Raw genomic sequence first — 27,746 nt, 5'->3', positions numbered from 1 at the left:
TCTTGATGGGCTGTGATTTTTTGGTTTGTTTGCTTTGTTCTTTTTTTTTTTTTTCTTTCTTCCCTCTCCTTTCCTTTCTCCCACCATCCAGCCCTGTGCACCACTCCTGCTCCTTTTTGAGGGGCTGTGTGGCACTGCTTGGTTGGAGAGTCATTGTGTGTGGCCTCCCGGGGTCTGTGCTGCTGTCACCAACCAGCTCCCTTGCCACTGTTCTATTTATTTTTTGCCATTGTTGTTGTTTCTTCTCTCTCTCCCTTCCTTTCCTTTCTCCCACCCACCTGTGTGCCACCCCTCCCCCCTTCTTGGTGGGCTATGCTGTACCACTTGGCTGGAGAGCCTCTGGCATGTGGCCTCCCTCAGTGCCGTATTTTTTGTCTTTATCTTTCTGCTTCTCTCTTTTCCTTTTCCCTCCCACTTAAGCCCCGTTCTGCCTCTGTCCCTTCCTGACAGGGCATGCTGTATCACCTGGTGAGAGAGACATCAGCTTGCCACCACCCAAATTCTGCCCAGCCCCCAATGACAGCCTCCCCCTGCACCATATTTTTAATTTTCATTTATTTTGTTTGTTGCTTTCTTCTCTCTTGCCCCTCTTTCCTTTCCTTTCTCGCATGCACCTAGCTCTGTGTGCTGCCCACGCCCCTTCTCCACAGGCTGAGCCACACAGCTTGGCTAGAGAGCAACGGGCACACAGCCTCACCAGGTCTGCCCTGCCCCCGCCCAACAAATTCTACCACGCCACCATTTTATTTATCTTTTTTCTTCATTTTTTTTTTTTGCTTTTGTTTCTGTCTCTTCTTTCTCTTTCACTCACCTACTTAGCTCCGCACATCACATCCTTTCCCTTCCCTCATGGCTATCTGCACCATGTGCTGAGCACTGCATCCCCAAGTGGCACTGAAATAGTCCCCCAGACCCCACCCTGCACTGTTCCCTGGCACTGCTCCTTCACCCCACCTCGTGCTGCAAACTACCCATCCCTGTCTCTTCCTCCCTGCTGTACCTCTCTGCTGCACCATAGCTGAGTTACTGGCCCTACCCACCTGGACAAGGTGGTGAGAAGTATCATGCCCACATGCCAGCAAGCAACAAAACATACCCAACACACTTGCCCAGACATAACCAAATAAAACAAAAAAGCAGGACGAAACAAATCTACAATCAATAAATGAAAAAAATAATTCCTGAATGTTCCAGAGACAGCAGACAATATCTGTCTATCGATCATCTATCTCTCTGTCTGTCCATCCATCCATCCATCCATCCATCCATCCATCCATCCATCCATCCATCCATCCATCCATCCATCCATCCATCCATCCATCCATCCATCCATCCATCCATCCATCCATCCATCCATCCATCCATCCATCCATCCATCCATCCATCCATCCATCCATCCATCCATCCATCCATCCATCCATCCATCCATCCATCCATCCATCCATCCATCCATCCATCTATCTACATATATATAGGACAGAATGGCTCCAAAAAGTGACCAAAATAAAATACGAAATGACCTTTCGGTAGAAGAAAGTCACTGGAACTACCTGATAGGGAATTTAAAACTCTAATATTCAGGGTTTCCAATGGATGAGGGAAAATGTAGATTAAAAACAAGGAAAAAATAGACAAAAATCATGGAAGATACAGATAAAATCAGGGAAAACACAGATGAAACAATGGAATAATTCAAGAAAAGAATACAGGAACAAAATACCAAAATAAATAAACAGCTAGAAATCATACAAAAACAGCAATTAGAAATACAAAAGATAAATAATAAGATTTCAGAAATGGACAGTGCAATAGAAAGTTTTAGGAGCAAATTTGAAACAATGCAAGACAGGATCAGTGAAATTGAAGACAAAATCTTGGATACCACTTTGTTTGAGGAAAAATCAGAGGAAAAAATGAAGAAGCCCTGAGAACAATGTGGGATACAATCAAAAGCAAAAATTTGCATGTGATAGGAGTTCCAGGACAGGGAGAGGAAACGGAAAACACAGAGAGGTTCATTGAAGATTTGCCGACAGAAAATTTCCCTGATATTATGAAAGACTAAAAGCTGACCATCCAAGACACTCAATGAACCTCATATAGAATAGGCCTCAAAAGAAAATCACCAAGACATATCATAATCACAGTTGCTAAAACCAAAGACAAAGAAAGAATCCTGAGAGCAGCTTGAGAAAAATGAAGTCACATACCAAACCAAAAACCAAACCCAGTGCCGTCAAGTTGATTCCGACTCATAGCAACCCTATGGCAGAGTAATTAAGTGCTATGGCTGCTAACCAAAGGGTCAGCAGTTCAAATCTGCCAGGCGCTCCTTGGAAACTCTATGGGGCAGTTCTACTCTGTCCTATAGGGTTGCTATAAGTCGCTATGAGATGAAGTCACATACAGAGGGGAAATAATAAGACTAAGCTCTGATTACTTGGCAGAGCCATGAAGACAAGAGGGCAATGGGATGACATATAAAAACTTTGAAAGAAAAAAACTGCTAACCAAGAATAATGTATCCTGCAAAATTCTCACTCAAATATGATGGTGAAATTAGGACATTTCCAGACAAACAGAAAATAAGGGAATATGTAAAAACCAAACCAAACTTAAAAGAATCATTAAAGGGAGTCCTTTGGTTAGAGAACCAACAACATCAGACAACAGTCTGAATCTAGAACACAAGACGGCATCAGCCAGATACCAACCTAGGCAATGTACTCTCGAGGATAAAACAAAACTAAAAGGTTTACGACAGGGAACCAAAGAGGTCAATCTGTAAATGACAATAATGCCAGAACAATAAAAAAGGGAATAAATGATATAGGTATAGAGCTTTCAAATGGAGAGGAAGTCAAGGTGTTCTCAAGTAGTAAAAGACTGGTTTAAACTTAGAAAGATATGGGTAAATTTCAAAAGTAACCGCAAAGAAAGTTAATAAACTTACTCATCAAAATGAAGGAGAAAAATATAGTGTCAGTAAACACAAAATCTACAAAAATGAGAGAAACGAAAAAAAAAAAAAATCCACAAACAAAAGGAAGTCAGCACAGGACAGCAAGAGGAACAAAGAAAATGTCAACACCGCAAAAAAAAATCACTACAAAATGACAGCAATAAACTCACACCTATCAATAATCACACTGAATATAAATGGCTTAAATGCAGCCGTAAAGAGGCAGAGACTGAGAGAATGGATAAAAAAACAAGATCCATCAATAAGCTCTCTACAAGAGACACACCTTAGAAATAAAGATGTAAATTTTTTAAAAATCAAAGGATAGAAAAAAATTAATCAAGCAAACAGCAACCAAAAAAGAGTAGGAGTGGCAATGCTAACTTCAGATAAAACAGACTTTAAAAAGGCGAAAAATGCAGAACGGTATTTCAAATTCTCATGAACTCCAGGCTTTCTGGAGCCATGAAGGCTGGATGTCCCCCTGAAACAATTGCCCTGAGATAATCTTTAAACCTTAAGCCAAGAATATTGTCTGAAGACTTCTTAAAAACAATCAGTAGTTTAGTTTAAACAGTAAAGAATGTCTGCCTTGAGCATTGTGCTCTTTCAAGATCTATTTATATAGGATTAAATTGACCACAGCAAGGGGGCAGTGAGTTTATGTTATTGGGGAAGGAACAACTGAGAAAAGGAGGGTGAGAATGGTTGCACAACTCAAAGAATGTAATCAATGTCACCGAATTGTACATGTAGAAACCGTTGAATTGGTGTTTGTTCTTCTGTGTATCTTCCCAGTGATAAATCCCTGATGCTGGAGTAGGCGAAGGATTTGACCAGTTGCCATTGAGTAGATTCTGACTCATGGCAACCCCACGCACATCAGAGTAGGACTGTGTTCCATAGGGTTTTCGATGACTGATTTTTCTGAAGTAGATTGCCAGGCCTTTCCTTCAGGGTGCTTCTCAGTGGGATTGAACCTCCAACATTTTGGTTAGCAGCTGAGCACTTTAACTGTTTACACAATCCAGAGACTCCAAAGGATTTGAAGAATAGGGATACTATCCTATTTCAATTTGGTTCGGTTTCATTGCCTTTGTGTAATGTAAGACCCTATTGTTGATGTGAACCTTCAGTAAAGCCTGCAGTCTTACAAAAGCCTTGTGGGGCTGGTTTGGAGAAAATTGGAAGAGGGCGAGACCCATATCTGAGTTTGTATGAGGCGGAGGAAAGGGAAAATAAAGAACAGCTGTGGCGCGTGAGATGCAGTGAAATCAGGCTCAGGAACAGAAACTTTGAGTCAGAAGTTACTATGAGAATGTAAGTCCCTGGGAATTCACTGACATCTTCTGGCATAATTGAACTTCCCAGAAGACTCATAGCGAGGGCTTGAGCTAAAATTATTTGAATCCCAAAGGATAAGGGAACTTATAGTTTTGGGCTGCACTTATAAACAATAAGGAGGTAGAGTGTCCACTCCCCCCAAGTGGTGATGTGATGAGGTCCAACTCAAGACCCGAAAATAATGTCATGGGATTTTTTTTGTCTTACTTTTTTATTTCGTTGTGTAGCAATGCTAAAATGTCTTCCCTTAGCACAGAAACAATGCTCCTAAATATAAAAACATTTTTCCATGAGATGAAAATTTTAATTATTTATTTAACATTTATTGAAGTCTACCAAGTGCAAGTGGTACAGTGGTTAAAGCACTCGGCTGCTAACTGAAAGGTTGGAGGTTGGAGTCCACCAGCTGCTTTGCAGGAGAAAGATGCGGCAGTGTGCTTCCATAAGGATTTACTGCCTTGGAAACCCTATAGGGAAGTTCTGCTCTGTCCTTTAGGATCTCTATGAGTCACAATTGCCTCTCTGGCAGCAAGGTAGTAGTACCAGAGGCAAGTTGCTTGAGGAGAGTCTAGATGAATAAGACACAGTCGTTCCATAGAGTTTGTACTTCACAGGAGAGAGAAACATGCAAAACCCACCATAATAAAAGGAAGGATGAGGTAAGTACTAAATGGAGTGCAGGGCAGAGTGTTACTTCTGATTGGGGAACAATGACATAGAATCCAGTGACTGGATGTTCTCCCTGAAGTTTTTATTTGTTTGTTGAATTACTTCTCTTCCCTGTTAACAGAGAAAATAAGAACACTCTGACATGGTATGAAACACATAGAAGTCACCTTAAGACTATAAAAATGCACAGAATGGAATAAAAACCAAACCAAGCCCATTGCCTTTGAGTCGATTCCGACTCATAGCAACCCTGTAGGACAGAGTAGAACTGCCCCATAAAGTGCCCAAGGAGCATATGGTGGATTTGAATTGCCAACCTTTTGGTTAGCAAATGTAGCTCTTAGCCACTAGTACAATTTAACATTTACCTACCTCAGTTTTCTGTGCTTGGGACAAAGTTCCTGAAGAACAGCCTCCAAAGGCTAAGAAGGTACTATTACATAGTGGTTATGAGTGTGGATCGTGGAGGTAGATATCTTTCCATCTGTCTCTGCTATTTTACTAGCTCTGTGACCTTGGGTAAATTACTATTTAACCTCTCTTGGTGGTAGATTATCCATCTATAAAATGGGATAATACCATCTTATTGGGTTGTTGTATTAAATGAGTTCATTCACGAGAAGTGTTTGGTACTCGATGCATTTTAGGTATTATTTTTATTATTCTTAAAAAACATTGGGACTAACCTTGCATCTGTCAGTTTAATGACATTCTTTTGAATCTATATTTTCTCTTCCTGTTTACTTCTTGGGCTAATGAACTCCCTAAGTTTACAACCGATATAATTAAAACCTACTTTCTTTTGTCCAGAAGTTACCTCTTTGCATATTTGAATAGCGACAGCTCTTTGTTCTAATACTTAAGGATTTAATGTACCAGTCTGTCATTTTCTATTAAATTTAATCAGTCTGCTCAGAATTTTCTTTACTCCCTTCATATTTTTCTTAAGGTTCTAAGATAGTTATAGAATGCCGTGGAGAATTCCATGAGTTCCACAGCTTAATATAAAGGAAGGTTAGTGTTTTCTGTTTCGTTTGTGTCAACCTTTCCTATACTCCATGTTTTGTGAGCATTTTGACTGTAGCAGCTTGTTGAATCAGATCGTTAGGGTACAGTTACGTAGTGTTTTCCAAAGTATGTTCTCTAAATTCTATTCTGTGGGGTCTCAATGAGAGTTCCATAAAACCGATTATAATTTAGGAAAACATGGATTAGACAATGTTTGTTCAGTAGTCTTTAATATCCTACCTACTACCTACTATGGTAGGTAGTATTTCTTGAATTTATTTCTCCATAGCATCCTTTTTTGGGGGATCAACTTGCGGGACTAGTGTTCTGGGAAACACAATATAAGAAATAATGATTTATAATAAATTCTGAGTTCAATAACTACTTGCAGTTGGTAGATTTCAATAAATGTTAAATAAAGAAATAAAATTTTCTTCCCATGGTAAAATGTTTTTATGTTTAGGAGCACTGTTTCTGTGGTAAAGGAAGATACTTCGGCACTGCTGTACTATGAAGTAAGTAATTTAGGTCCACAATCCTATAGGAATAATTTCTCCTTAAGGACATTATTATGTGGAAGCGCTTCCCTTGCTCTTCTGATGATTCAATACTCATGTAATCTGTTTGCAGTGTATTCTTTTCATCCTGATATTTTTCTGGAAAAGCTTAATTAAAGTATATCTGCAGACTTAAAGATGTCATTCTGTATTCTCTTTTCTGGATTGCTTTTAAAAACTTACTAAGTGGTGGTAGGCAGGCAAGTGTAGTAGGAAGAGTGTGAATTCATACAGCTCTAGCTCAGAACCACTGTTCGAGCACTTGGTAGCCATGTGACCTTGGGCAATTCACTCAGTCTATTTGAACTTTACTTTTCTCATCTTTTTGCAGAGACATAACTTTCATCCTTGCTCTTTGGTACAATTTCTCACCTAATTATTTCTGACTAAGTTGATCAGGCAAATTAGCTTCGTTTTTGTAATTGAAGTTTTGGAACTTGATGAAAACACAAAAGTGTGGATCGGGACATGGGATTCAAGGGCTATTCATAAGCTTCATGACTAGCAGCTGTAAACAGTCACTGTCCATGATGAACCTTTCCTCCACATTTATTTGTGAGCAGGAAACATTGGATCACTTTCAGGCATCAAGTCCTTGAAGTGAGCAGCAAGAAGGAAGGTTTATGTTCCTTTAGCCTGGGCCTGCTCTTGCAGGGGGAAGCTCCTGAAGTATCTCCACAGAGCAAGGCATTAAAATGGATGGGCAGCTTGAAAAAACCCTGATAGTTTTATTTTCATCATTTGACCAAATAATATTGTATTACTGAAAATTTAAAATTAGCATCCTCGTATTTCAAAATAGCCTGGTTAAATTTTGAATATCTGTGGTCTCAAATTTATTCCCTCAATAGATTTTTTGATTTATACTCCAATGTGTTTTTCCAGGCAAGTAGCTATTTCCCAGCCTTTCTCTTCCAAGCCCAACCTCAGGAGACAATGTGACATCCCCTTATTTGAAGTTACAAGCATTACCATATAGTTTCTGAATGCCTTTGATATCATCCTGTGAAAGTTTGAAATTCTTGGGATCTTCATTTCCATATGTTGGATACATCACAGCACTAGGATCCGATGAATGGTCCAGCCCCAAAGAATGACCAAGTTCATGAGTTGCAGTGTACAGGAAGTTAATTCCTACAATAGAAGAAGCAGCAGGCAGTAACTATAGAAATACCCAACTCTCGATCCTCTGTAGTTTACTTATTTGTTTCTAGGCCTTCAAAGGGGAGGATGCAATAGAGGGAGAACCAGAGTAAAAAAAAGGAGTGCTTTAATTTCATCACCATTTCTGCTTTTTTTTTTTTTTAAATGAAATGTTTTCTGCTTATTTACTGCTTACATAATTACTCAGGCAGCAGTGTTCTGTAACGGAAAGCAAAAGCTTTAGAGGCCTTAAGACCTAGATTTGAAACCCAGCATCTCCTTGTAGGCCTGGCCCAGGTGCAATTCTGGACAAATTAATTGATGTGGAGCTTCAGCTCCTCATTTGTTGAACAGAGATAATAATTCCCACCTTGCAGATTGGTCTTAATGATTAGAGTTGCCCAATATCTGGAAAATAATGGCTATTCAATCAATGATAGTGACTTTGAAAATCAGGAGAGAGAAAGTCTCTGGGTTTTGTTTTTGGATTCATTAAATTGTATTACATGTATACTTTTTTCTCCTGTGGACTCAAAGAAAGGCTTTGTCAATAAGGGGAAGGTGTATTTGAGTCTGAGCAGTGGTCAGAGCTCTAACTGTATTAGATTGAAGGAAACTACCTTTAACTAACATTGAGAAGGAAGAAAAAAGCATGAAAAAGATACACGAGACGAGAAAAAACGGCAGCTTCTCAGTTTTTATGTAGGTTAGATTTTCACAGCAAGGCATCACTGCTTGGTTTGAATGTGGTGAATCTCCGCTGCCAAACACAAGTACTACCTTCTCTTTCAGGGTCAGTGAGTAGCCATTTTTAAATAACTGTCTCCAGGTGGGGTTATTTATGCCAGAGCTCTTCTCCATTAGTTCTCTGTTGTGTCTATAATCTCCTATTTTGTAAAGGGGTGAATGTGATGGGCTGGGTCATGGTGTGTGTTCTTTTTGACCTGAACAATAGTGAGTAAACTCAGAATTGCATGATTTTTTTAAAAATTGTGGTAATTATATATATATATAATATATATACGTGTGTGTGTGTGTTCGTGTATGCATATATATATAAAGTTTGCAATTTAAACCATATTTAAGTGTACAATTCAGTGGTATTACGGCATTAAGTACATTCACAATGTTGTACAGCCATCACCATTAAATCCTTAAATATCACAGCCTCGGCTCCTCTTTCTCCTCCATTTCAAAAATTCATTTTTGGGAATGTAAAGAAAGAACTATAACCTATTGAATTATTAATACATTCCAAGCACTGTGCTAAGCATTTTCTCATTTAATTCTGAAAACAACCCTGTGGCAGGGCTATTTATATATTCATTACATAAACGAGGAAACTGAGGCTCAGAGAACTTAAACGACTTGCCCAAGGACACACAGTAAGTGATTGGTAGAGGTACAAAAAATTGCACCTGTAGTGCTTGACACCTAGCCTGAGCTTCCATCTTCTGTCTATGCAGGGGATGTTAAAAGAGGTGATGGATTTAAAGCAGGTAGTACAGTTAGTACAGAGGTTGGCACTTAGTAAGGACTCAATAAATGCTATAAATGAAAACAATTATAAATTTAAAGTTAGTATAAGAAGTTTGGGATTAAAAAAATGTATAGTAGAAGAGATACAGGATGCTATACCGATCTTGCTGCCATCAGTCCAGCTTTCATCCTCATCAAAGTGAGCATCTCCTCCTAGGTCGGGCCCAGGTGCAAAGGCATGAGCCAGTGTATTTCCAGGTCCATCGAATGGGTTATAGTCCCCATGAGCTGGAAGAAAATAGGGTGATTGCCCTTAGTGACTGAATTTATCTCCAGTCATTTTATCTTTTCCGTTTATATGTTTATTGAGGGTAGAAAGAAATCCAGTCCAGGTTGTCTGCATTGTAGTTACAAGCAGCCAGTTGCATACACAGGTGGCTTGGGTGTTTATCCTGAGCATATATGTTACACTTTGTCTTTCCCAGAACCACTGCTCCTCACTGATAACCACCATACATTGAATGCTTACTGTAATGGGTTGAATTGTGTCCCGCCAAAATATGTGTCAACTTGGTTAGGCCATGTGTGGTTGTCCTCCTTTTGTGATTTTCCTATGTGTTAGAAATCATAATCTCTGCCTGTGGTTAAAAGGATTAGAGCGGGATGTAACACTCTTGCTCAGATCACTTCCCTGATCCAATGTAAAGGGAGTTTCCCTGGGGCATGTCCTGTACCACCTTTTATCTCTCAAGAGATAAAAAGGAAGGGGAAGCAGGCAGAGAGTTGGGGACCTCATACCACCAAGAAAGCAGCACAGAGAGCAGAGCGCATCCTTTGGATCTGAGGTTCCTGCACTGAGATGCTCCCAGACCAAGGGCAGATTGATGCATCACAAGGACCTTCCTCTAGAGCCAACAGAGAGAGAAAGGCTTCTCCTGGAGCTGATGCCCTGAATTTGGACTTCTAACCTACTAGACTGTAAGAAAATAAACTTCTCTTTGTTAAAGCCATCCACTTGTGGTATTTCTGTTATAGCAGCTCTAGATGACTAAGACACTTACTGGATATGACAAGACTTGAAAAACATTTATATCCTACTAAACGTTGCATTTTACTGTTTGTTAAATTGATCACTTTTGTTGGTTAGATGGTGGTGGGAGGGAGAATGAGTGTGAGTACTGCATTCAGTGAGTAACTTGAGTGCTATTTAGTATAATTTTTCTTAAAAACCTAGTTTATTATAGTCTTTTGGAGAACTATGCTTAAATTCTCTTCAAATGAATTTTTACATTATGTTGAGTGAAATAAATCAATCACAAAAGGACATATGTTGTATGAGACCACTATTATAAAAACCCACAAAAAGGTTTACACACAGAGAAAAACAATCTTTGATGGTTACAAGGTGGGGGGAGGGATGGTGGATGGGAGAGGAAATCACTAACTAGATAGTAGACAAGTGAAGGGAAGGACAACACACAATATTGGGGAAGTCAGCACAACCTGAACAAGACAAAGTCATAGAAGCTTCGTAGACACATCCAAACACCTTGAGGGACTGACTTACTGGGGCTGAGGGCTGGGGACTATGGCCTCCGGGGACATCTAGGTCAATTGGTTTGACATAGTTCATAAAATATTCTACATCCTACTTTGGTGAGTTGTGTATGGGGTCTTAAAAGCTCGTGAACAGCCATCTAAGATACATGTATTGGTCCCATCCTGTCCAGGGCAAAGGAGAATGAAGAAAACCAAAGACACAAGGAAGATATTAGTCCAAAGGACTAATGGGCTACATGAACCATAGCCTCCATCAGCCTGAGCCCAGAAGAACTAAATGGTGCTTGGCTACCACTGCCTACCACTCTGAGAGGAATCACAATAGAGAGCCCCAGGCAGAGCAGGAGAAAAATGTAGAACAAAACTCAAATTCACAAAAAAAGATCAGACTCCTCAGACTGGAGGAACCCCCGAAACAATGGCCCCTGGACACCCTGCTAACTCAGAACCAAAGTCGCTCCTGAAGTTCACCTTTCAGCCAAAGATTAGACAAACCTATAAAACAATAACACAGGTAAGAAATGTTCTTCTTAGTTCAATCAAGTATAGGAGACTAAATGGGCAACACCTGCCCAAAAGCAAAGGGGAGAAGGCAGGAAGGGACAGAAAAACTGTACAAATGGACACAGAAAACCCAGGGTGGAAAGGAAAAGAGGAAGTTGTTGTTGTTGTTAGGTGCCATTGAGTCGGTTCCAACTCATAGCGACCCTATGCACAACAGAATGAAACACTGCCTGGCCCTGCGCCATCCACACAATCATCGTTTTGCTTGAGCCCATTGTTGCAGCCCCTGTGTCAATCCACCTCGTTGAGGGTCTTCCTCTTTTCTGCTGACCCTGTACTCTGCCAAGCATGATGTCCTTCTCCAGGGACTGATCCCTCCCGACAACATGTCCAAAGTGTGTAAGATGCAGTCTCGCCATCCTTCCTTCTAAGGAGCATTCTGGTTGTACTTCTTCCAAGACAGATTTGTTGGGGGAGAGTGTTGACATATTGCAGGGATTGCAATCAATGTCATAAAACAATTTGTGGATGAATTTTTGAATGAAAAAAAAAGAAAAACCTACTAGCCTAAGGTTGGAATTGACTTGATGGCAACTAATAACAACTAGCCTAAGGTAGTAAAACCCAAGTTCCTTGGCAGAACAAACAAGGACAAACAAGGGTCTTTGGGTCTCACCTTGTGTACCTGTCTAGACTCATCTCTTGTCACTGCTCCCTGTTCGTTGATCCATCTATCAAAAATATTTCTGGAGCACCATTTTGTGTCTGCCCCAAGAGGTAGAGCAGTGAGTAAGACACAGTGTCTGCCTGCAGAAGCTGCCATTTTTTTTTTCCTCCCTCTTTAAAATGACTACTATTTATCTACTATCAACAAGAAATCTAAATGACCAACATCACGTAATTGTGTCTAAAATGTAGCTGGACTTTGAAGAGACTTATTCTTCAATAAAAAAGTGTGTGTCATATTTTGGGAAACCCTGGTGGTATAGTGGTTAAGTGCTCTGGCTGCTAACCAAAAAGCTGGCAGTTCGAATCTACCGGGTGTTCCTCGGAAACTCTATGGGGCAGTTCTACTCTGTCCTATCGGGTCATTATGAGTTGGAATTGACTCAACAGTGACGGGTTTTTTTTTTTTTTTTTTTCGGTTGGGTCATATTTTGATTAAAAAAAATGAATTTTTAATAGTCCTTCTATTGGTGACCTAGAGCTGTTTATCTTCAAATTAGTATCAGGACTTATCCAGTTTATTTCGTTCTTGGAAATTCCGTGGTAACATGATTAGCACTTTCTGAAACATTTTCTTCAGTGTTGTTAATATCATGGCTGAAGTTCAAATTTTAGCTAAATTCATAGAACACAGGCAATTTAATATTAGGACAGACTGAAGTAGCCAACACTTTTTTTTTCTAAATTTGCATCATGAAACACTAGCCATTAATAGCAATTCGTGTATATATCACCTAAAGTTCTTTAATATGAAAGCTGTCCATTTTCTATTTTTTTGCTACTTGAAGGGAGTTGGCAACAGGTCACAGGCTGTCCTATCTCTTGGAAGCTGCTTGAGGTCTTTTGGAAGCTGTAAGGGTTTTCTAGGCTGTAATCTTTACAGGGGCAGATCTCCAGGTCTTTCTCCTGGGGAGCTGCTGGGTAGGTTGGAACAGCAAACCTTTCGTTTGGCAACTGACCACTTACCTGTTGCACCATATGGGTTCCTAGGTATATTATAAATTTATATACCTATAAATTTATAAATGTGTAACATATATAAATATACAGATAGATCTATATATCAGTATGATCTATGACAGCACGGGGTTATATATCAATATTGCCTTCCACACAAAGACTCAGGTTCGATTCCTGGCCAATGCACCTCACGCACAGCCACCAATCAGTAGAGCTTGTATGTTGCCATGATGCTCAACAGGCTTCAGTGGAGCTTCCAGACCAGGATGGACTAAGAAGAAAGGCCTAGTGACCTGCTTGCAAAAACCAGTCAATGAAAACCGTATGGATCACAGCGATCTGCTCTGCCACCAATCATGGGGGTGGCTCTGGATTAGGCAGCATTTTGTTCTGCTGTGCATGAGGTTGCCATTAGTTGGGGGGTAACTTCATGGCAGCTAAGAACAACATATATATGGTGGACAAAAAATCCACTGCTGTCGAGTCGATTCCGACTCATAGCGACCCTATAGGGCAGAGTAGAACTGCCCCACAGAGTTTCCAAGGAGCGCCTGGCGGATTCGAACTGCTGCCCTCTTGGTTAGCAGCCATAGAACTTAACCACTACGCCACCAGGGTTTCCATATATGGTGGGACAGTAGTTAAATGCTCGGATACTAAATGTGGGCAAAAGGTTGGTGATTGGAACTCACCTAGTGGCTCTATGGGAGAAAGACCTGATCTGCTCCTGTAAAGATTACAGCCTAGAAAACTCCATGGAACAGTTCTACTGTGTCACACAGGGTTGTGGCACCTGACAACAACAACCTAACAACATATCTAATTCAAGCTACAAAGCAGGGCTGGCAAATTTTTTCTCTAAAGGGCCAAATAATAAGTAATTTAGATTTTATGGGCTAGTCTCTGTCACAGTTATCCGACTCTGCCATTGTAGCCCAAAAGCAGTCCTAGAGAGCAGGTGAATAAAGGACTATGGCTGGGTTCCAAAGAAACTCCACTTACGAAAACAGGCAGTGGCTGGATTTGGCTCGTGGGCTGTGCTTTGCCAACTCTGCTATGAAAAATGGCTCTTAGTTAACAGAATAGAAAAAGGGTAGTCATATTGCTAAAAAAATATATCACTTAAAGCTTTTAAGTCTTGAAATAAGGAGGGCACTGATATAAACAATAAACAAATAAAATAGCACACGGAATTAGCCTAAAGCATCTTACCTCCTCTGGCAAAGCCAATCCTGATATCAGCCGTTCCCCACCTAACTCTCTTGAACCTTAGTGGAATCTCTTTGCTCCACATGTTTAAGGCCTTTGCCACTAATGAATCCACTGTGACACGTGGTAAGTCTTGAGTATATGATAGGACCCTGGCAGCAAACAAGAATACAGTATTTGATCTCTTAGGAAAAAGACTTTATTGGTTTTGCCAAAATGAGCCAATGCAAAACTAACCTGTAGGTGACTACTTTGGAAGTCCATTTTGGGCTATTTGGGAATAGTGAGTATCCTAAAACATCTGGCACTCCACATCTGGGCTTTCGCATTATTTCTGTGACATGGGAGCTTAATAGTCCAGTTACAGGCAGGCCAAAGAACTTTTGCATCTCCCTGAGTTTGGCTTCTAAACTGTTGTCATCTCTTGATTTGGAATCACGTGAATAAAATCTCTTGAGATAGTCCTATTGAAAAGAGAGTAGTTGATTTGAAATTCTTGTTTATTTTCTTCTTTTGTCTCAGAAGTCTGCACGTCTTTTGCCTCTGATTCCTGTGGATTCCAACAGTAGTTTGAAGGCAGAATATTTACACTGTCATCAAGTTAAATATATATGCATTAGTGGGGAAAAAAAGGGAGGATATTTAATATTGCTAATGAAGCACCGTCATCCCATTTCATGGGCAAAGAGAAGAGACCCTCAATTTCTGTTTTGTTCCATTAGATGTTTCAAGGAGAAACACGTACACTTTATAAAACAGACTTGTTCGTAAGGGCTGATCAGGAACAGTGCTCTAGTGTGTCCACAAAGGGCACAATAGAGACCTTCCCTGAGCATCATGGGACTTACGGGGGAGATCCAACGTCAAGGGGCCCATCTAAGATTCTGCTGAGATCTGGTCCCAACTAGGGTTACCAAAAAAAAAAAAAAAAAACCAAACCCACTGCCATCGAGTTGATTCTGACTCATAGCAGCTAGGGTTAGAGGATCTTAAAATTTTAGACCTGGGAAAGGATGCTAGATTACTTAGCTTAAGGTGAAGAAATTGAAGCTTACAGCAGTGAAATGATTTGCGCAGGCTCACACATTACATTAGTAGCTGAACTGGACCTCAAGTGTCCTAACTCCCAGTCCAGTTCTCTTTCCACTGTTAAATCCCTAGTAAAACCCACTTCTGGGGAGTTGCAAGACTGTCAGGCCTATTCCAAGCTCAACTGGGTCCCTGGGAATTTCTTAAATGTCTCTGGTGTCTGGATATGAGGATGGATGTGCAGCAGCCTAAATTCATGAAAACATAAAAAATGCATGAAATACCAGCAACTTCATGATAACATTCATTAAGCATTTTTTTTTTTAGCTTTACATACTTATCTCATTTAAACCTCATACCCCGTCTGTGAGGTACATATGGCGTTGTTACCTCTATCTTATATATGAATCAACAAGGCTCAATGAAGCAAAATAACTTGCACAAGGTCATCCAATGGATAACTGAAGGAATAGGTATTTGAACTCAAGTGTTCTGATTCCAAAGCCCGTTTTGTCAGAAAAAACCAGAAAGGGTTATACCCTGCATGACAGTATTGTTACTGAAATGATTTCAAACGTTGGCTCACTAATTCGCAGTCTATTTTGGAGTAGACGGTAAGGGTTACTTGTCTCAGAACCTCTCCGGAGTATGCACTTTACGTAAGTAACCTTATTAGTATGATGATGCCCTCTTTCCATGTTACCCGTGACTGTGCTCATTCAATACAACTAATACTTATTGTTCATCCGTGGCAATTAGGGATTAATCCCTTATCTAAAAACAAATAACTCATTTTAATCTTCCAGGGCCACAGATTTTACAAAGACATCCTCTGCAAGAAATCTCCGTGTGTCCTTGGGATGAATTTTCCTGCCTTCTGTTAAACCTAACTGACCACCTTCTAGTTTATTAACCATCTACATGCTGAGTGAAAGGGCTAAATGCTCTTGCAAATGTATTTATTTAGGAGAATCCATTATTAGGTTAAAAAAAAGGGGGGGGTAGTTATTTCATGTGGTTCAGTCTATCACTGGGACTTTTTAAAAGTCAATGTGAAATAGAACTTGACTTTTCTTACCTTTATAAACAATACTTCAGAATAAACATCCTGTTATTCTGCCAAACAATGATTAAATTGTTTACACTTATTACACTGCTTATTGAGTGGTATATTGGAAAGAACATGGTTTTTGAACCAGGAGAACTAGGTCCTGACTCCAGTCTCTGCCACTGACAAGTATCTGAATCAACTTGACTTTGGTTTCTTCTTTTTCCCAGGATGGAGCTGAGGATTGAATGACATCACGAACATGGAAGTACTTTATAATCTTTAACTGTTACAACATGCTAGTTGGCGTTATAGCCTCACGTATTTGTTAGACTGATCCCATGAGGTATAAAACACATAGTGTTATTATTCCGGTTGTACACACAAGAGAACAGAGTCAGAAGTCAGGCCTTGCCCACCATCATTGACTTGAAAATGAAAGTTGTGACTTCTACCTGCATCTTTCTCTTATAGGTGGCCCTCATCTTAAGGGGCAATACTCCGTGCTATTTATGAAAAGAATCTCAAATTATAATAAGTAATAATAACGATAACAACTTCAGTTTATTGAGTATGAACGCTGTTTCAGGCACTGCGCTAAATACATCACAACACTCCCATTTGGAGCAGCGGTTAAGAGCTTGGCTGCTGACCGAAAGGTCAGCAGTTCAAATCCACCAGCCGCTCCTTGGAAATCCTAAGGGGCAGGTCTAGTCTGTCCCATAGGGTCCCTATGAGTTGGAACTGACTTGATGGCACATAACGACAACAAAAACAGCAACACTATTATCTCCAGCTTCCAAATTGGAAAACTGATGTTCAGAGAAGTTTAACAAAAAAAAATTTTTTTTTTTTTTAGTTTAATAAAAAAAAAAACAGCAGTCCTAAATTCACCTACGCAGCGAATAGACAAACTGGAATCCGTCTAAGCAATCTCTAAAGCCTCCTCTTAACCGCTGCTTGATTAAAGCATGCATGCTTTCACAAGCAGGAAAATCACCAAAAAGAAAATTCATCACGGTATAACACGGAAGGAGAATAACTGACAAACACCCTTCCTAATGGTGACGGCCCAGTGAGGTCCACCGAGGCCCAATGAAGTCAGTGGGCTGTGACATACCTGAGCCAGTGTCCACTGCTGCCCACTCGTGCCTCCCGCCTCCCAGGGCAGCGGCAGGGCCAGGCTGCTGTACAGCAGACACACGGGGCTCAGCGCCACAAGCCACATAGCTGCATCAAGGGACTATTGTTCCCGGGCTTATGACGGTGTAGTGTTTTCTGTTAGAGGCTGGAGATATTTATATAGCTTCTCAGCCCTGAATGTGGCAATAGGTGACTCATTTGAGTGTTTTCTTTCTTTTCAGTGTCTACAGAACTTTGAAAGTGATGCTATTTTTCATTAATGACGAGGAAGTAGTACGTACTTATTGGCAGGAAGCACACAATGCATTTGTCTTTCAAAGGTTTCTTTTTTTTTTTTCTGTCTGCTGTATAAATCGAATCAGTGAGAAAACACATTTTATTTGCCATGATCAAATTACTATTTGGAGAGGTGGGTCTTCTCAATCTTAAATTTTTGGGAACATCATGCAGGATATTATTGTACCACGTATCTTTAAAAGATTTTAAAAAGAATTTTCAATGTATAAAAAGTACACAAAAAACTAGATAATTGTTTAATTATAATTATTAAATTATATAGCAAACACTCTGTAACAGCCACAAAGTCAAGAAGCAGAAGGTTGCCAACCATCCTGTGGTCCTTTATGAAGGGGAAAGATGCAGGAGTGGAAGGCGACTGTGATTGGGCCAGTGGCCAGTGCAGAGCCTGGTTTCCATCCTCCCACCTTACAGGCACCTTCTCTGGAGCAGTAAGAATCCCTTTCTTTAAGCCTTCTTGAATCAGGTTGTTTCTTTTCTTAGTGGTCAACCCTGCTCCCAATTCCTCTTGAATTATGTGAAAAAACAAACAAAAAAAACCTCACATGTGGATTTGACTATTCATCTTCTCTACCTGTCAGTGTTTACATTCTGTAGTAACAGGCTTCCCCAAAGCTAGACCTTCAGCTTGCAATCATTTTATCAAACCTTTTTCTTCTAATCACTCTTACTCTGGCTGCTACCCAGCTCCAGGTATACCTGGACCAAAGGTAGGGCTGGGCTGGTGATCCATACATACAACGATTATTCTACATGTAGAAATTGAGAGGGGCATTGGTGGTTTAGTGGTAGAATCCTCGCCTTACATATGAGAGAGCTGAATTCAATTCCTGGCCAATGCACCGCACGCGTCACCACCGATCTGTCAGCGTAGGCTTCCACGTTGTGATGCTGAACAGGCTTGAGCAGAGCTTCCAGACTAAGATGGACTAGGAAGAAACCTTGGTGATCCTACTTCTGAAAATCACCCAGTGAAAACCCTATGGATCATAACTATCCAATCAGCAACCAGCAATGGGGATGGCCCAGTGTTTCATTCCATTGTACATGGGGTTGCCATGAGTTGGGGTCCACTCAATGGCCGCTAACAACAACAGTAAGAAGCATTGGAGGACCCACAATCTGGAGATTCTAGTCCAACTGCTTCATTTTACCAAAGATGAAGTTGAGACCAAAAGTGTTAACTAATTTCCCCAAGGTCACACAACTAGTTATTAGCAGTCAGGACTCCCAGTCCAGTGCTCTTTCTACCACACCACGTTGCCTTTTTACTTTGTAATAGGTCTGCCTCCTTCATCATATTATAAATTTCTTGGGGGATATCATGGCATTTTGTTATAATATTTCTTGGGAAACACCCCAAATAATCTTGAACTAAAAATTTTAATTATTCAGATACTTCCTAAAATCTTGAGATTTGGCACTGTGTGTCAGCAAAAGCAAAAATTTCCGGATAACTTAATTATATTCGACCTCTTTACAGAGATGTTTTGGTTCTGCGTGGTCAGAGTGTAAAGAAGTTCAATTATACTTGGGTGGTTTGTTTCCTTGAGTCAGAATCTGGCATGTAACAAACAGGTGTGTAATGAACATTCATAGAATAAATTAATATTTATGAGCCTTATTTGCATCAGCTAATAATGAAGTTATATGAGATTTTCAATGATGTTTTCTTTAAATTGAAACCAAAAAGCATTCCCCAGATTTTATTTTTTATATTTCTGCTTACTTTTATTAAGTCAACAACCGTGACAAATTGCAAATGCTTTTAATGAATTTTAGTAACCTCCTTGGATAGTCACCTTAGGATTGGGAGAAAGAAGTCTTCTTTTCTCTCTTTCATCTAAATTATAAGTAGTGAAAAAGTGATCCAGTAGGATTAATTTCCAGTCCCTGCCTTTAGAAGCTTAAGCTCTGGGGTGGGTATAAACACAGACAGACAGACGCACACATCGGTAGCTGTGGAGTCCATTCTGACTCATGGGAACCTATAAAAACGGATGTAAATATGCACAAAACAATGTGCCAAATGTTTATGATACACAATACCATTTAAGCACAGCGAAGGGAACAGCCAGCCCTTCCTATGGGAACTGGGGAGAGATCCATACAGGAGGTAGCTTTCCAGCTGGATTTTGGAGGATAACTAGGAGCTCCCCTGGGTAAGGGCATCCTAGGGAGAGGATGTGGGACGAGAAGAAGATTATGGCTGGAGAAAAGAGCAATCTCGTGTGGCTGGGAAAGCAGGCTGGGGTCAAGTTGGGAAGAAAGAGCTTCGTATGCCAGGGAGTTTGCGTTTTATCCTAAAGCATCTCAGTGAGTGATTTAAAGGAAGAAAGTAGCATGATCATATTTATAATGTAAGAAAATGTTGTGGTTGTTCTGAAACGGGACTGTGGAGAGAGATGACCCTGCAGAGGGATTTTGGAGAGGCAAACAGACCAAGTAAAAAGTCGTTAGGATGGTCCAGGTGAGAGAGGGAGGATGAGGTGCTGAACTAAGACTGTGGCTAGGGATGGAAAAGAAAGAGGAAATTAAAGACATTTCTAGAAGGTAAAGTTGATTTTTAAAAAAATCAGCCAACACTTGGGGGTAGTTAGAAGAGGAGTGGGAGTGAAGAAGAGTGAGGCAGAGAGAACCAAAGATGATCCAAGAGTAACGTACTGGTATTATTACAGAGAGAAGGTTTACAGGAGAAGGAAAAAGGAGTTGATTTTTGGAGAAGAGGGACTTGGCTATCATTAAATGATGGCATCAATTTTGTACATATTTAGTCTGGGGTTTCAGCTGGAGATTCAGGTATCGAGCTCATGAGAGGGATCTGGCTTGCAGATACAGATTGTGAGTAACATAAACCCTGCTGGTGGAGTGGTTTTGGGTTTGGGTGGAGTGGTTAAGAGCTACGGCAGCTAACCAAAAGGTTGGCAGTTTGAATCCACCAAGTGCTCCTTGGAAACCGTATGGGGAAACTCTGTTCCATAAAGCTGGAATCGACTTGATGGCAATGGGTTTGGTTTTTTGGTTCATATCTAAAGAAGGAAAATTGTGCTTTGATCCCTTCAGTCTATCCTGCATTAGTGTGATTTTCTGCTTAGATATTCTGATAAGACTGTGACCCTAATACTCCCCAGCATGTTTCCTCCTTTTCAAAAGGGGCAGCTGAGAGCTTGACATAACTAACACCACGATGAACCTATGAGTTTTTCTCTCTTCCTCTGCCTGCCTCCTCTTTCTCATACCTTTGGTAATGACTTTGTTTTGACCTAAAGTTAATGACTTTGTTCTTTGTTTTAATCTGATGCAAATAACTTTGTTCTGTCCGACCACCTGTGACTTACAACCCCTCACAGGGAAATCAGAGCCCAGGTGTCTGATGTGTATTTTTTTTATCCTGATAAGGAGACATTCCGGTAAGTGTCTCTTTAGTCTGATAAAGAGTCTTTTGTCACTATCTTGTAATGAATAACTCCTCCGGACAGGCCATCTGCGGACTACAAAGACATTTCTAACCCTTGAAAAATTCTACATAAATATAAAATTGCTCTTTGGGACTCCATAGAGGCACCCTGTGTTGCTGTCAGGTCCCCGGTGATGTATACATCCCCTTAATAAATTTTTCTCATTCTTTCTGACTTGGAGTACCTTTCATTGGCTCGACTGCTCCAGGGCAACAAGACTGACTTAACTTGGCACTATGTTAAAGGGAAGTCAGTCAGTCAGTCCTGGTCAGGTTCCTCTTCCTCATATTGGCAAAATACCGAACTCTGTGCCTGAGATTCTTTATCTGAAAAATGGAGGTATAGCACCTTTCTTTTAGGGTTGGGTGAGGATTAAATGAGAAATGTGTATAAAAGACTTTAAAGTGTATTTGGATCACAGTGAAAGCTCAGTAAATGCTAGCTAGTATCACCGTTGTTGTCACTATTATGCTAGGAGATTTTACATATTATAGTCTTTCTTTTTTTTCACATCTATGAAACTAGCATGGCAATCAGACAATTAAGTCTAAGAGAATAGAAAGTTTCAATGGCTTTCTTCCAATATTTTTATCGATGCTGATAATGCCCATGTTTTTTGAGACACAAGGAAGTGTCTCTCTTAAATGTTACAAGGTGACGTTTTTAATAATCACCTAAAGAAGTCTCCTCAACATAGGCATTATTGGCTTTCTAAACAAGGAAAACATATCTGGTCTCTATTAATAAAATTTTTGGATGTATAACATGAACAGCAGAACCTATCCATGGAAAGAAAAGTCACAGAGACTGAGATCGGGTATTAGGACCAGTGATACAACTTTTCATCTTCCAAGAGAAAGGAAAGGTAGGGAAGTTTCAGGCAAAATATTTTTTTTTCTACCCAGTCAGCATTGGTTTTTGTAAGTTACACCTCAGGAAGAAGAAAAGTGTTACCTGATTAGGGTCCGTGCCCTGGAGCAGTGGAGCCAATAAAACATACTGCAAGTCAGAAAGAGTGAGAAAGTTTATTAAGGAGATGCATACATCACCGGGGACTCGGCAGCAACATAGGCTGTCTCTATGGAGTCCCAAAGAGCAATTTTACATTAGAGCTTATATGGAATCTTACAAGGGTTACAGGTGTCTTTGTAGTCCCCTGCCAGACATTTCTTTATTAGGCTAAAGATATACATATCTGATACCTGGGCTCCAACTTTCCTGTGGGGGCTGTATGCCACAGGTAGTCGGGACAGAACAAAAGTTTATTTGCATCAGTTTAAAACAAAGAACAAAGTCATTAATATTTGGTCAAAACAAAGTCATTAACACAGGTACGTGAAGGAGGCAGGCAGAGGAAGAACAACTTGTAGGTTTATCATGGCCTTAGTTATGTTAAGCTCTCAGTTTCCTGTTTTGAAAAAGGAGAAAACATGCTGGGGAGTATTGGGGTCACAGAAGTGAATAAATATCCTAGCCCAAACTCCAAAGGAGGATATAACTCTTTTTGCTTAACCTTCTCTAAAGAACTCACAAGAAGCAGCCGTATATGGTAGATTTTACTGGCGAGTAGGGAGTAATGGAAGGAGAGCTCCATCCCAGCACTACTGTAGATAATTTAAAATCTAATAATAAGCCTCTGTGTTCTTAAAAAACATCTCTTTCATCAACTAGATCTCCCGTCTTTGCCCTGCTGCTTGGCTTTTCCTAGTTCTACTTGTCTCAATCCCTAAGCTTTTGTACTTTTTTTTTTTTAATTATGGCCCTTTTGGTAATCTCCACTTGTCTCCTGTCATACTCTCAAGGCCGCCCCCATCCCCTGTTCTATTGCCAAGCAGCTCATCAAGGTATTTTCCTAAACAAAGACAGTTATTTCTCTAGAGGAACTCTAGTGAAACAAAAACTTATCTCCTCAGCTACATCAGATAACATAACCCCCCCTAGAGTCCAAAGAGAGTTAATTAACATATGGCTGTGGACAAAGAACTCGGTTTGGGCTTCCTTTCTAGTTTGGGTGGTGGGGGAATTAAAAAAAAAAAAAAAAAAACCCTGTTGCCGTGGAGACGATTCTGACTCATAGCAACTCTATAGGACAGAGTCAATTCCGACTCATACCGACCCTATAGGACAGAGTAGAACTTCCCCATACGGCTTTCAAGGAGCGCCTGGTGGATTCAAACTGCTGACCTTTTAGTTAGCAGCCATAGTTCTTAACTACCAGGGTTTCCGGTGAGGGAATAGCTCTTTGGAATTTCTTGAGCAACCTAGGTGTCTTTGTTTTTCCAAAAACAACCAGTTGACAACTAAAATGTGTGCAAATGAGCTGGGAGCCCCCAACTTATCACCTGGCAACAAACCTCAGGAAAGGGGGGCATGGTGCAGTCAATCCTGCATATTCATTGATTGATGTATATGCATTGTGCTCCAGTCCTGCATATGCTTTATGGCCCCAGTGACTATTATAAATGACCCTGAACCTTGGAGCTTCTTTTTGGGGTTTCCTGGATTGGCAAGAACATCCATGCACTGGAGAGGGTGGCATGTCCCTGGGGGCAGTGGAAGTCTCCTGCTGGGACCTCTCCCAGACCTTCCGTGATGTGCCTCTTAACTTGTACCCTTTCTGGTGATAATAAGTGGGTAAATATATGTATAAACCCAAAACCAAACCCACTGTTGTTGAGTTAATTCCGAGTTAATGACCTTATAGGACAGAGCAGAACTGCCCCATAGGGTTTCCAAGGATAACTTGGTGAATGTGAACTGATGACCTTTCGGTTAGCAGCCTTAGCTCTTAACTACCCATTGCCATCAATCCGATTCCGACTCAGTGTGACGATAGGACAGGGTAGACCTGCCACATAGGGTTTCCAAGGCTGTAATCTTTATGGTAGCAGACTGCCATATCTTTCTCCCCCGGAGCGTCTGGTGGTTTTGAACCACTGGTTTTTTGGTTAACAGTCGAGTGCTCCAACAATTGCATCACCAGGGCTCCTTCTGCAGGCTGTATATAACCGATCTTTCAGTTATCCATGAATTTTGTGAGCCTTTACAGAGAATTAACAAACTCGCAGGGGCAATGAATCAGGAGGTGCTGGCAGGACAGAGTCCTAACTTGTGAACCCAGCTCTGAGTGGCTGGTGGTCAGGGAAAGGCTGCACAGGCAGTTGAAGAAGAAAAGAGTCCTTCTAGCTTGGGCCATAGCTCCAGGTGGCTAGATGGGGGGTGGGGTTGTGAGCCCAATACCCCCCAGCATGTTTTCTCCTTTTTCAAAACAGGCAACTGAGAGCTTAACATGACTAAGGCCATGATAAACCTATTAAGTTGTTCTTCCTCTGCCTGCCTCCTTCACGTACCTGTGTTAATGACTTTGTTTTGACCAAATGTTAATGACTTTTCTGTTTTAAACTGATGCAAATAACCTTTTGTTCTGTCCACCTTCTGTTCTGTCCCGACTACCTGTGGCATACAACCCCCACAGGAAAGTTGGAGCCCAGGTATCAGATATGTATATCTTTAGTCTAACAAAGAAATGTCTGGCAGGGGACTACAAAGACACTTGTAACCCTTGTAAGATTGTGTATAAGCTCTAATGTAAAATTGCTCTTTGGGACTCAATAGAGACAGCCTGTGTTGCTGCTGGGTCCCTGGTGATGTATAACCCAGTGCTGTCGAATCGATGTATATACATCTCCTTAATAAACTTTCTTAGTATTTCTGACTTGGAGTATGTCTCATTGGCTCGACTGCTCCAGGGCACGGACCCTAATCAGGTAACAGGTTGTAAGGTGGGGTGGGGAGGCGGTGGTGGCTGTCTGAAGTGTGCAGACTCCTGACCCTAAGGCTGGTACACATTGACCTGGCTCTGGGTGGCCAGGAATATTTTGACCTGGCTCAGGGTGGCTGAGAATGAAGTCTGACCTAACTGTGTGGTTAGGGTCAGAAAGAGGAAGTGCCATGGAAGTGGCTAGCAATGAGAAATGAAGCGGGGGGGGGGGGGGGGGGTGCGGAGACCTGGATCCACTTCCAGGAGGGAATTGGCTTCACATTGATCTTTACCACGCAGCTAGTTATAAAGATGAGATTTGCCCACCTTGTTCCTTTTTTAGTGCAGTTGGCTCAATACATTGTCTTTTTATCATTTAAAAAAATAGAGAAGCAAGTAATTTATTTCAGATTGTGTTTAGAACTGTTGATGGCAGCAATTACTCTGAGGGACCATTTTTGACTCTCAGTCTATTACTCTGGGAATGTTGCTTGCCCTGCCCTGTCCACTACTCTCCTGTGTTTAGATAAACTGCAAATTATTTAGATTGATGCTTGGAGCCAGACAGGTATTGAGGTTGACTTTTTATATTGTTCTTTATATCCACAGCTTCTAGCACTTTGCAAAGCTAAAATCAACAATAATTATTGAAGAAAGCCAAGCACCTTAGACTCGGAGTGACCCCAGCAGGAAGAGGGATGGTGACACCCATCTCTCTGAATTAGCTTGCCATTGACTACTGTGCTCTAGGGACAATCCCTGGGTTCTGACTGGACCACACCACTTCTAACTCTTATGAGGCCAAATTTGCGGTTCAGCAGGGGTGGTATCTTCGCTCAATTTTCTCCTATACTTTTGGTTACGGGATCTTGCTAGTTAACTCTGGATTCAGACTGAAGCCAGTTTCAGGATCAACCAGGAGTTTACTTCTTTGGGCCCTTTCACCCCACTTTATTGTCACTATCCCTACCCTTTGTTTCTGAGCTTCTTAATACTTGTTCTTCCTTCATTAATTCAGGATTTTTTTTATAAATCATCTACACTTCGGTGTGATCTTGAGCCTCCATTAACTCTTCCAAGGGTACTTGTGTTTTAATCTCATGTCTGAAACTGGGAACAATAATCTCTGGTTCAGGAAACGTCAGTGATAGGTGAACGAGTGACGGTCGTTTTGGAGGGGATGGAGCCCTTCCTGTCCACTCCCTCCGCCTCCATTCACACACTCAGTACTTTGTCATTGTCTAGGGATGGTGTGAAGGAGCCCTGGTGCCACAGTGGTTAAAGCGATTGGCTGCTAACAAAAAGGTCAAGCGGTTCAAATCCACCAGCTGCTCTGTGGGAGAAAGATGTGGTAGTCTGCTTCTGTAAAGATTGCCCCCCCAAAAAAAAATTGTTGTCAAGTTGATTATGACTCATAGTGACCATATGGGACAAGGGAAAACTGCCCCAAAGGGTTTCCAAAGTACAGCTAGAAGATTTGAACTGCCAGCCTTTTGATTAGCAGGCATGCTCTTAACCACTGTGCCAACAGGGCTCCCTACAGCCTTGGAAACCCTACGGGGCTGTTCTACTCTGTCTTAGAGGGTCACTATGAGTTGGAACTGAGTCAATGGCAATGGGGAATTTTTTTTTTTTTTTTTAGGGGTGGTGTTCATCTGTCTCTGGCTTTTTATCTGATGCAGTTAATCATGCATATTCATTCTCTCATACGTATGGATTAAGCTTCAGTCATGCATATGCATTGGGTTCCTAATGATTATTATATAGGACCCTGGACCTTATTGCCTATAACTACAAACTTCCCCACTCAGGTATCCCTGAGAGTTCTAAAGTAGCTCATCATAAATGAAAGTTTTTTTTGACATCTTACGTTTTACTTGGAATGACTTATGCACGTTGTGCATTTTAACCCATAATGTGTCTTAGTTTAATAAAATAAGCTTCTTTTTTTTTTTTTTTTTTTTTACTGAATCTTTAAGCAAAAGGAAATTAAAGGGATTAAAAATAGATACTTCAGGAATAATGTTAATAAACATTTTTTGAGACCCTATTCTAATGCTTTGGGAGCCTGGTGGCACAGTGATTAAGAGCTACAGCTGCTAACCAAAAGGTTGGCAGTTGGAATCCACCAGCCACTCCTTGGCCTAGCCCATGGGGTTTCCAAGGAGCCGCTGGTGAATTTGAACCGCCAACCTTTTGGTTAGCAGCCACTTAACTACTGCGCCACTAGGGATCCCTGACCGTTAGAGGCAGGATTTAAACCCCAATAACCTGATTCCTGAGTTGAGTTTCTTAACCACTTTACTGTTACCTTGTCTCTCCCAAGGCCCCCCTTCCTCCTACTCCCCATTCAGCCATGAAGGTATAAGCTGGCTCCTAAGCTGGAGCTCAAAAATAGGGCCTAAGGTAAAGACAAAGTTCCTTAACACAGCATCGAAGAAGTTTTAGGGCCTGGTAATTATTTACCTCTCCAGCTTTATTTTCTCCCACTTCCGCTTTTCACTTAATGCTCTAGTAATACCAACTTGCATCTGGTTTCCCGCATTCATCATGCCTTGCCTTTCTCACCCTCCCTTTGAGTTTCCTGCCTCCTCATCTCAACTCCAATGCATCCTCTCACACAATTTAACTGTCTGGAAAAGTCTTATTTGTTCATTACAACATGCTAGTTGTTGTCCCTTCCTAACTGACCCTAAAATCCCAAGGAAACATTGTTCACGTGTCAGTGTTTGCATGCTTCTCACTGTACCACAATTTAAATGTTAGCACATCTATCTAGGCTCTGATATCCTTGAGGGCACGAATTGTCTTATCTCATCAGCTCTTTGATATACACAGTATTTGCTTCATGGCAGATGCTTAATAATGCTCACTGAATTGAATTACAAAA

General features: G+C 40.9%; 1 protein-coding gene across 1 annotated transcript; it reads right to left on the bottom strand.

Annotated features, from left to right (window-relative positions):
* Window positions 1-5,048: 5,048 nt before the first annotated feature.
* Window positions 5,049-17,448, bottom strand: MMP7 (matrix metallopeptidase 7). Its single transcript, XM_049890671.1, has 6 exons — window positions 17,319-17,448; window positions 14,359-14,585; window positions 14,125-14,273; window positions 9,322-9,450; window positions 7,513-7,674; window positions 5,049-5,086 (listed from the first exon to the last, which is right to left on the bottom strand). Exons 1-6 carry the CDS (start codon window positions 17,424-17,426, stop codon window positions 5,058-5,060), a joined length of 804 nt encoding a protein of 267 aa, XP_049746628.1. The 5' UTR covers window positions 17,427-17,448; the 3' UTR covers window positions 5,049-5,057.
* Between the last annotated feature and the right edge of the window lie 10,298 nt (window positions 17,449-27,746).

Source organism: Elephas maximus, chromosome 7, assembly GCF_024166365.1.
Source record: "Elephas maximus indicus isolate mEleMax1 chromosome 7, mEleMax1 primary haplotype, whole genome shotgun sequence".
Classification (NCBI taxonomy): Eukaryota; Metazoa; Chordata; class Mammalia; order Proboscidea; family Elephantidae; genus Elephas; species Elephas maximus.
This window is presented reverse-complemented; position numbering and strand designations above follow the sequence as displayed.

Bases quoted from the DNA above. Each gene is read 5' to 3' on its own strand.
- MMP7 (XM_049890671.1), bottom strand. From the start codon at position 17,426: ATGTGGCTTGTGGCGCTGAGCCCCGTGTGTCTGCTGTACAGCAGCCTG. The intron at 7,675-9,321 runs GTATAGCATCCT...CTTCTATTGTAG, and splicing joins GACTGATGGCAGCAAGATCG to GAATTAACTTCCTGTACACT. The intron at 5,087-7,512 runs GTAATGCTTGTA...CTCTGTTAACAG, and splicing joins AGGCATTCAGAAACTATATG to GGAAGAGAAGTAATTCAACA.